The sequence below is a fragment of the Coregonus lavaretus genome (genome assembly GCF_964263955.1).
Source record: "Coregonus lavaretus genome assembly, chromosome: 31".
Classification (NCBI taxonomy): Eukaryota; Metazoa; Chordata; class Actinopteri; order Salmoniformes; family Salmonidae; genus Coregonus; species Coregonus lavaretus.
This window is the reverse complement of record NC_140018.1, coordinates 27,528,013-27,539,184: the sequence shown is the minus strand read 5'-3', so window position 1 is coordinate 27,539,184 and position 11,172 is coordinate 27,528,013. Positions and strand designations below refer to the sequence as shown.

At 41.5% G+C, this 11,172-nt stretch overlaps 1 protein-coding gene across 1 annotated transcript; it reads left to right on the top strand.

The window, feature by feature from the left end:
* Nucleotides 1-1,655: 1,655 nt before the first annotated feature.
* On the top strand, nucleotides 1,656-2,726 carry LOC311106476 (4-galactosyl-N-acetylglucosaminide 3-alpha-L-fucosyltransferase 9-like; the record flags this gene model as incomplete). Its single annotated transcript, XM_084148812.1, has 1 exon — nucleotides 1,656-2,726. The coding sequence occupies one exon, from the start codon at nucleotides 1,656-1,658 to the stop codon at nucleotides 2,724-2,726; it is 1,071 nt and encodes a 356-aa protein (XP_084004938.1).
* Between the last annotated feature and the right edge of the window lie 8,446 nt (nucleotides 2,727-11,172).

Sequence of the window (11,172 nt, the reverse complement as noted above, 5' to 3'; positions counted from 1 at the left end):
AGTAATCACTCCTTTCAATGGCGCCCTTTTCTTGAGAGCGAAACAATTCACAATTCTTTCCCCCATTTGTTTAACTCTGAGCGCCTTCTCCCTCTGACCAACGGAAACACAAACAATTATCACTAGACCACTTCTGGTTACCCTCACCGATTCCACTATACCCAAAACCATTTCCCTGTTTGACCGCTAGGTTTTATGGGTATTATGATTCATACTGTGGTACTCTATTGGTGATCTTATTTATGCCTGTGAAGTCATGTTGGTAATTTCCCTCAATTTCTCCACACACAAACTGACTAATTGTTAGTTTTAGGCCTAGGCTACTCTTGTTAACCTATGACTATGCTATCAGTAATCGCTTGAAACATTAGGCCTATGCTTTAGTTAATGTAACTGAACAAACGCCAGGGTCTGGTAATCATATAGTCATTTAGAGATGTTTGTCTTTTTATTCTATTAAATGGGATAATTGCCAACTTTCTATCTGCTCACCACCACTGTGGGTTATATAGGGCCTACATGAGCCATGCCAGTCAACAGGTTGTTTTTCCTGACCTGGAGGAACCAGATAGATACCCAAATTAAAAGCGAATTCACTTCAGTTGATAAATGTATTAATGTAAATAAATTAAGAAGGCTAATAATAGGCCTGTGCTGGACATTCGATCCCTTTTCTCCCCACACAAAAGGCCTAGGCTTAATTTTCTGCACACAATTGTCGATTACTCATGATGTTGACCTTTAACTATGTGATTTCTAATCCCTTAAAACATTATTATGATCAGACGCCAGAGTCCGGTAGCCTAATCATGTCATTTATTTAGAAATGTTTGTCTGTTTCGACAACCTGGCCCTGCTCTGCTCACCTCCGCTGTGATATGACTCTTGGGCGTGGCTCAAATTCAAGGCTCACAGGTTTCGCGTCTCTGGTTATTTGCTTTCTCAAGTTTCGAGGGTAGGTAGCACCTATTTTCATTATTATTAGAAACGACCATGTTTATGCAAATCGCCTTTATATTGTTTAATGTGTTAATTGTTGGTCATTTATGTTAATTGAGCAATCACATTGTAGCCTATTAGCACTGTTCATTGACATTTTGAAAGTATACCTGTTTTAGGTTTGTGCCAGGTAAGGGCAGGTCCTATGATGTTAATATTGCTATTGGCCATGTTTAGGCTATTTTCTAAAGTAAAACTAAACGTCTGCATGTAGGTGGAATTGCCTTTTAAAACGTAGGCTACAAGCAGCAGTAGTATAATGAATCAGCAGCCTATTGATTAGATTATCCTCTGAGTTTCTCTAGCTATCCCATGTTCCAATTTGTTAGTCATGTATGAAATGAGTTGTTATAGGTCATTATTCATCAACGTCTAGGCTACTTATTTCATAATCTTAGCCTATGCATTGATTGTGATCTTGCATAAGTAAGCTAAAATATGTAGACCTGTTTCTATGTTGGACATCTGTGACTAGATAGTGTCAGGTTTTTGTGATATAAAAGGCTATAAGATACACAATCCATATCACCTGAGAAAATATATGCACTGAACCAAACCAGTACATTACTGCATTGTTTGTTTCATTATTGAACCAGTGTCATCAACATTGTTTTGAATCAAACTAATGACATTATTAATTTTTTTACAGGACAAAAATGGCGATGGCAACTTTTAACCGCTTAATGCGCCGACTTGTGACTGCAATCATTGCAATAGGCTGTTTTGTGACTGTTTTCCTCATGTATTTTAAATGGTCAAGTAATTGGCTTGCATCATCAACACTACCAATTCAGAAGGAAGAACATCTGGAAGCAAATGAGGTTAATAATAAGACCATTGTTCTATTATGGCTGTGGCCTTTTGGCCAGTCCTATGATCTGGACACATGCAGCCCCCTGTTCAATATTGAAGGCTGTTTTTTAACAGCTGACCGAGACCTATACAATAAGTCAAGTGGGGTCATCATTCACCATAGAGACATAAAAAGTGATTTATCAAATCTACCACCATTGCAGCGCCCACCTTTCCAAAAGTGGGTGTGGATGAATCTAGAGTCCCCGTCACACACGTATAAAAACCCAGGTCTTGGAAATATTTTCAATTTGACTTTGAATTATAGGCAAGATGCAGATATTGAAGTGCCGTATGGGTCAGTTGTATTCAGCCAAGAGGAGGGGGAAGCTTTCGTATTGCCAAATAAAACTAAATTGGTCTGCTGGATTGTGAGCAACTGGAACCCTGACCATGCCAGAGCGAGGTACTACAATGAATTGCATAAACACATAGAGATACACACCTATGGAAAAGCCTTTGGAGAACACATCAATGATCAAGACTTCCTGGACACAATATCCAGTTGTAAATTCTATCTTTCGTTTGAGAACTCAATTCACAAAGATTACATCACTGAAAAGCTGTACAACCCACTAGCTGCTGGATCTGTGCCAATTGCTCTTGGGCCACCTAGGCAGAACTATGAGAACTTTGTGCCTGGAGATGCCTTTATACATGTGGATGATTTCCTCTCTCCCAAAGAGCTGGCTAACCATCTCACACTGTTACATACAAATGAAGAAATGTATCTGCGGTATTTTGACTGGCGCAGACATTTCAATGTCAAGAGGTCCCATTTCTGGGCTGAACACACATGTCATGCCTGCGATTACATTAAAAGACACAAGGAATATAAAGTTTGTAATAACCTTGACACTTGGTTTTGGGGTTGACAGCTCATTTGCTTCTGCAATGTTGGGGTTCAATGTTATGGTATCTCATAAAACATATACGAAAGCTGAAGAACATAAGCACATCCAGATCCTTCCCGCAGTTGCTGGAGTTTACATTTACATTCGAGTCATTTAGCAGACGCTCTTATCCAGAGCGACTTACAGTTAGTGAGTGCATACATTTAATTTTTACTTTTTTTCATACTGGCCCCCCGTGGGAATCGAACCCACAACCCTGGCGTTGCAAACGCCATGCTCTACCAACTGAGCTACATCCTTGCCGGCCATTCCCTACCCTACCCTGGACGACGCTGGGCCAATTGTGCGATCTCTATGATGGCAGTCTCAGACTGAAGTATTGGTGCTTTCAAGACAACTGGGAACTCGTGAAAAAATGAGCTCCGACTGGGAAAAGTAGTTTTGAACGGTCATCCAACTCGAAATTCCAAGTCGCAAACTCTGGCATTTTTCTAGAGCTCCGACTTTCCGACCTGAAAATCACTGATGTCATGATTTGACCTAGCTTTGTTTTCCGAGTTCCCAGTTGTCTTGAAAGTACGGAAGTCCAGAGAGGACATATGAATAAAAAATACCTTGTTATGTCAAGATCACGACTTATTTATCTCAACACTACATAACAAAAGTTGTTTGTCGAGATCACAAGATAATTTTGTTGTGATCACGACCTAACAAAAGTTATTTTGTGGAGATCACGAGATAATCAAAAGTACCACGCATCAGCCATTCATTTGTTCAGATGCACGATAACCCACTCATCACCTGTGGCTGCATTGATCGCAATGCGTTCGTAGGGTCCTGAACATGCCTGACAGGCCGCCCCCAAGACCACAGCCAATCGCATGCAAGGAATAACGCTGTTAATTTGCCTAGTGTTGTGAGCTAGCTAGTTAGCTAGGCAGTCTAGTAAGCTAGCTTGTTATCTATGCTGCATAACTGATATGTGTATAATTATAAGGGACACTTCATGTTTTGTGGATACTATTAAAATGTACAGTGGGTGAGCTCCATTCCAGTCAGGCTGATCAGATTCAATTTCAGCCTCAGAGGCTCAGAAATAAGGATGCTGCCTTGTGTGCTGTTTCATAGGTAAAGCTCATTGCAGGCAGATCAGCTGTCAACGCTTTATAGACTGATGCATATAACCCAGAGTGGGTGAGCTCTAGTCTTGGCAGGCATAAATCACGATTCTGCCTTGTGGGCTGTTTCACATGTAAGACTTTTGTTATGTAGTGATCATGAGATAATTAAGTTGTGATCTCCAAATATATATGTTTTATTAATATGACCTCTCTGGACTTCCGTATGAAAGCACCAATAGAGCAGCGGAAGAATCCAGTTTCTTGCCTCTCTCTGCTGCTCATCTGTCTTTCTGCCTCTCTCTGCTGCGCGTATCAGCCAACCAGACATACAGAATAGTGATGATGAGGCCCCGTGTAGCTCAGTTGGTAGAGCATGGCGCTTGCAACGCCAGGGTTGTGGGTTCGATTCCCACGGGGGGCCAGTATGAAAAAAAATTATGCACTCACTAACAGTAAGTCGCTCTGGATAAGAGCGTCGGCAAAATGATGTAAATCAAATGATAGCTGCAGTACTGTTGATATTTAAAATAGGTCGTTTTTTCCTACACACACTCACGCATCTAAAAACAAGCATGTTTGATACCGGGTGCACGCAATCTCTGTGGGCAGACCGTGAAACAGGCGCAACCAGGTGCTGACTCTACAGGTTATTATGATAGCAACTTATGCCTGGGAACGGTGGAGCGCCAAGGGGTGGAGCGCCAAGGGGTTGGGACTAACCCGTGCGCCAACGGATTGGCTGAGTAAAGTCTAAACCACACTCAGTCCTTTACTCTGATTGGCCAACAGAAGAGGTGGGAACTCTCTGTCAGAGTATTTGAGAAAGAACCTGTAAACAATGGTTTAGTTCTCTGTCTGCCCTGCGTGGTATTTCAGTGAGCCCGTATACGAACCATCATACTTATCATACATACATTTTGCATATAATACATTTAGCTTGGATTGAATATCTCTTGATTATGTTTTCTCTTATTCCAATACCAGATTTGAATTACGCAATTTCTAACAATTGGTGACCTCCGACTGTGATCTGGTAGCGGAACTTCGCTGGGATTCATCCAGCCTATTGGACATCGCTGTCATCGAACTGTGTGTTTCACAAAGTGCCCGGGCTTCTAAAAACACAGGTAAGCAGACACCTATTGTTTATATAACTAAAGTTCTGCATATTGGCTTTATCCAAATTAATTTTGTGAAACACCTGTTTGATGTAAGTGAACCCTATTGTACTATAAATAACGATTACAGTATACTATTTCGATTTCATAATATACTATGCAAATGTTTGATAATTCTGATGGTTAAACCCATGGAATAGTAGAGGTGGCTGTGTGCCCCATAGTAGAGGTGGCTGTGTGCCCCATATTAGAGGTGGCTGTGTGCCCCATAGTAGAGGTGGCTGTGTGCCCCATAGTAGAGGTGGCTGTGTGCCCCATAGTAGAGGAGGCTGTGTGCCCCATAGTAGAGGAGGCTGTGTGCCCCATTGTATACCTTTGTTATCTGTGTGTCCTAAGAAACTTTAGTTGTGTGACAAAGAATTACGATTGTGTGTCGAGTGTAAGTGTGTCATTTATGACTGTGTGATAGGATTATGACTGTGTATTGTGAGTGAGTGTGATAACTGTGTACTAATTTTGCTGTGTGATAACTGTATACTACGTTTAACTGTGTAATAACTGTGTACCATTTTGGCTGAGAATACAAACAATATTTTAAAACAGTAAATAATGAGAATTACAATTAGGAAATAAAGTTTAAATTGTGCAAACGTTAACAAAAGACACCCATAGGAGATACTTTAAATAGATAGGCAGTACGACGCTATGGCACATATCAGTTCAGACTAGATATGACTAGGTTCAAAAGGAGACACTTACAATTCTTTAAGACGGGGTGACGTATGCATGAGAGTGTGAATGATAAACCAGTATACCTTGATAGAAAACTAATTGGGAATCAAAGACGTCTGTGCCTGTCCAAACTGTATAATTTGGGGATAACTGTTGGGTTTGTGGTTGCTTAAACCATATAACCCGTTAATAACAATTAGGAACATAAAGCTAAAGTGATGAATTGTGTGACTGAACTGAAACGTTTGAGCTGATATGATTGAACTGTGGCGTTTGGTGTTAGACATAGCATAATACTGGTTTTAGGTGCTTGGGTTGAGGCTTTTTTGTTGATTATTTGATGTAACGTTTGATGTTTGACCATGCAAAATACTGGTTAAACAATTAGACTGAAATAATTCGGTTTATCGTTGAAATATAAACGTGCACCAACTTTAACTAATTAGGTGGGAATGATTTGATTTAAATAAATAGACTAAAGTACCTTAAATTACGACAGAATATTGGAAACACTAAAACGAGAAATAGCTCCTCAAAGCCTACTCCCGCTGGAGAGGGAAGAGAGAGTTGAGAGGGGAGGGGCTGGAGAGAGCGAGAGTGTGGCTTTTGGAGCCAGGAAAGACTGGGAGTTGGCTGGGAACACCACGGGGTGATTATTTGAGAGGTGCATGTGGGTTTCTGACGAGGGATGTTCTAAACTTGCTCACCCGAACGTAGACGTACGTCATGGGTGAGAAAGTAGAGAATATTTACATTTGCATTTTTGGTGATTTGGCAGACGCTCTTGTCTAGAGCGTCTTGCAGGAGCGATTGGGGTTGAGTGCCTTGCTCGAGGGCACATCGGCAGATTTTTCACCTGGTCGGCTCGGGGATTGGAACCGGCGACCTCTCGGTTGTTGGCGCGGCGCTATTGATCACTAAGCTGCCTGCCGCCCCATATGAGTTTAAGGTTGTGGCGTTGTTTGATCATGTGATAAGGTTTAATGGGTAATCGGACCATAACTAATGTGGTTATGGAAGTAATGTATCAATAGTGGAGAACCAATAGGGGGCTCCATTGAACTATTATGGTTTATTTGGCATTTCGGTGGCATGAGGCGAAGTCAACGGCTGGTGTGGGTGGTGACCGGATGCTACTGAGTATTTAGTTTGGTAATGTTGAATGGACTATTTGTAGCGTGTTTTGGGGTTAAATAGAAAAACTAACTTATTCAATAGGGAATGGGTGAAGGGAGAGAGAGTTTTTTGCTGAGGTGAAAGCTACTGCGATTTTCATTTGGTGACGTCACTTGCTCTATGAACTGGGAGTAGTTACTTTGAGAGCATCGCAGATGGTGTGGAGTGCCTGGCGATGTATGTAAAGGGTTCCTGGTTCGAAAACAGGTAGGGACAGTGAGTAAAGCTTTCGCAGTGGGGCTATATACCTAGATTACTATGTGGATTGAGAAATGTGAAAGGTTGAATTAGATAGCTTAAATAGAAGTATTCTAGAAAGGTCTATGAAAATATGTTATAAGGTCCCCATGCGATTTCCCCGAAGGAGCAAGGGGAGACAGATTTTCCTAGGGGGTTGAACAAATAATTGATAATGGATCATTTGAGATGAGATCACATGTAGCAGAGTTAGGGTAATCAATTAAATAATAATTGTATACTCGAGGAATTTTGAGTGGTTTTATGGATTAGTTATGAGGAATTAGATTGATACAAACAATTATTGATGGGTTAAGACTGGGGATATCTGTATCATGTTTTGTGTGTACTCCCATTTTTAGATTATAACCAGGAGAAAGAGATTAGCTCATCTCATTGGAATGTTGCCCAGGGCTAGGGGAGCAGTAGTGAAGTTAGGCAGTATTTAGGTCATAAAAGTGAGCTACCAAATTAAGTGAGGCCTGGCTATTTGTGGTTGTTATTTTTCAAATTGGGTTTTTCAAACAAAAAACAACACACCTAGTATGATGTTTATAAAGCCTTGTTGTTTCAATTTTGGGGGGTTTTCAGCAGGTCAAGGGTGATAGGTAGGATTAAATAATAACTATATATGAAGGAGAGGACAAAATACTTTTAAAAAAAATTATTAGAAATTGAGAGCTGAACATGTATGTGTGAAGATAATGTATTAACCACACCTGTATGTCAGAGGTTTTGTGCCCCACAGGTGAACTAAAGGAGAAGGTGACCCACTCTATCTAACCAGGAGACTGAAGCAGGCCTGGCGGGAAGGGCCCTACCAAGTACTGCCTTTGCCAGCAGAATAGCTGAGAGATCCATCTGGGTGTATGTCACTCACTGCAAAAAGGTAAACCCAGCTACACCTGACGAACAAACACAGAGTTAGGAGAAAGAACCGATCACCACTAGGGCTCGGGGGTTGGCTCCTTAACGAAGATTCCCTTACCCTGTCTGATCATCCCTGTGTGAGTTCGATAGAAGGTGAAGCAATGGGTTGGCCTCTGGCGTCTGACATGTTCTCAGGGCGAGGGTGGGGATTCACAGGTCTCCCGACGGTAGGTAGCTGTCTGATTGTGGGGGCCATATTCCTAACACACACAGACCCTCCTGATCAGCCAGAAGTAGTAGTTAACCTAACACAAGTTGATAAGGCATAGGAGACAGCTAGACGTAGGGAAAGGGGAAGTACTAGGGACTTTAGGGAAGGACATCACCATATGTATGTCACCATGTACATCCTGGGACTATGTAGTTGCTTATACCAAGCGGGGGGGGGGGGGGGGGGGGGGGATATGTCAATCTCAATACACAGTTTAGGGACAGGTGTAGTATTGTGAAAGTAGGGAATTATCAGAAATGGCAGTGCGACCCATATAAGGGTAGGTACTGTCTGAAAGTCTGAATTATGCTAAAACAGATTACAGACCTGACATGTGAGATATCCTCTTCAACTGGGGCACCCTATAGAGTAAACCTCTCTGAGGGAGGTAGTGAGACAGTGCAAACTATAGACCTGAAGGAAGTAGTACAGATGGAGACGGAGTAAATAGATTTTAACCTGTGGTTGGAATGGATTCAGTATACGGTCTAAAGAGGACTGTTATGCCTGTAGGACAGCCAAACCAAGGTTAACAACTACTCCGTTCCCCTTGACAGGCTTTAACTCTCTGTCAGGTTTATCCTCCATGCAAGCCACTGGGAATGTGGTGAAAGAGTCTTGTAGTAACTTGAACTATCTGTATCCCCCGATAACAAAAGTCATTCCGACCTAGGTTGCCTACGTTTGAAGTCACAGGGGATTCTTATTGTTTTTCTAGGACTAATAAGATAGGATACAGGGTAGGGCATCTTAGCTCCTGCTCCCACACAGAGAATATCACAACTAAAGAGACCATGACTAATCTCTCCTCTTTGTTGCAGCCAGAGGATTTTAGGATCCAAAACCAGGCCCGTGCTGACATCTGATGGTTGTGTGGTGATAACTGATTGTGAACTCACCTACATACGCAAACAATCAAACGTGTCAGAGACTGGTGAGTTGTCACATAGAAAGTAGGACCTCCTCCCGGGATCCTTTGATGAAAGGATATATATATATATTGATGGGATAGGAGTACCTCGAGGGGTTCCAGAACAATTCAAAGCTAGGAATCAGATCGCAGCTGGGTTTGAATCAAGTATTTTCTGGTGGTCAACAATTAATAAAAATGTAGATTGGATAAATTATATTTAATATAACCAGCAAAAGATTTATAAACCACACTTGTGATGCAATAAAGGGATTAGCTGAGCAGACAGCGGCAACTAGCTTAATGACATGGCAGAATAGAATAGCTTTAGATATGCTTTTGGCTGAGCGGGACGGGGTTTGTGTTCTGTTTGGATCTCTGTGCTGTACTTTCATCTCCAGCAACACAGCACCGGACGGGTCCGTGACCAAAGCGCTTCAGGGAGTGACCACACTGGCGAACGAACTGGTTGAGAACTCTGGTATTGATAGCTCCATAAACGGTTGGTTTGATAACATATTTGGTAAATGGAAAACTATTGTTGTAACTATTCTGGGTGAAGTTATAGCTTCTATGGGTATACTTGTTCTTTGTGGATGTTGTCTTATTCCCTGTGTCTGAGGGTTGGTGAGAAAAGGAGATGGAGAAGGTGGTTTCCAAACAGATGGTGAGATACGGCCCAATCCCGGACTCCGACCTAAGGAATGAAGGATATGACCTACCAGACTTGGAGGAGTGACACCCTAGAGGGTGTCTAAAGGGGGCCAAAATTTACTTCCCTGTTTGTGTTTTATGCTTTATTAATCAAGCTAACCATTGTGAATGTTTGTCTTTCCTTATGTGAAGGTTTGAAGTTCCTGGGTGACTGGTAGCCAACCGTTTGCAAGTTGGGTGTAGATGGAAGGACTGAGGGTTTTTATTTTTCAGTATCATTATTGCCTATTAATAAAACTGTGATTCTTTTTGTTTGTATTGTATTTTAATGACTGACATCCTGTGTTTTCTTATTTTGGGTTCACACCCTAGTGGGTGTGAAAAGGGGGATTGTTGGGTTCTATTTTTCTCATAATTGGATCTGTATGTGATGAATAACTTAGAAGGAATGCATTAATGATAAGAATAGGTTTGTACTATACTGATATAAATTGTTTCACATAACAGGCTGTGATTCATGTAAGGAACGTTAGGGGGTAGGACAGATAAGACTTGTATTTCTTACAGATACGAACACTCTCTCTTTGTTGTCTGTGAAACCATCCTTGAACGTAGGTACATAGAGTACAGATTGGAAGGGTGTCTTTTGGGTGCTGACTCTACAGGTTATTATGATAGCAACTTATGCCTGGGAACGGTGGAGCGCCAAGGGGTGGAGCGCCAAGGGGTTGGGACTAACCCGTGCGCCAACGGATTGGCTGAGTAAAGTCTAAACCACACTCAGTCCTTTACTCTGATTGGCCAACAGAAGAGGTGGGAACTCTCTGTCAGAGTATTTGAGAAAGAACCTGTAAACAATGGTTTAGTTCTCTGTCTGCCCTGCGTGGTATTTCAGTGAGCCCGTATACGAACCATCATACTTATCATACATACATTTTGCATATAATAAATTTAGCTTGGATTGAATATCTCTTGATTATGTTTTCTCTTATTCCAATACCAGATTTGAATTACGCAATTTCTAACACTGGTTTCCAGTGAGCAATTTACAACAGTGGATGATCAAACCATTTGTAGAAAGCTTGCATTTCCTGCTCTCAAGCAGTTTTTATGAAATTAGGCCATTATTACATTTACATTTTAGTCATTTAGCAGACGCTCTTATCCAAAGCGATTTACAGTTAGTGAGTGCATACATTATTTTATTTTTTTTCATACCCCCGTGGGAATCGAACCCACAACCCTGGCGTTGCAAACGCCATGCTCTACCAACTGAGCTTGATAATAAATGTGTGTGAATCAGTGAAATTCACAAACTAGAATTGTGTTTTTTGTGTGAATTGTGTTCAGTTGTCAGATGATGATGATGATGATTAAT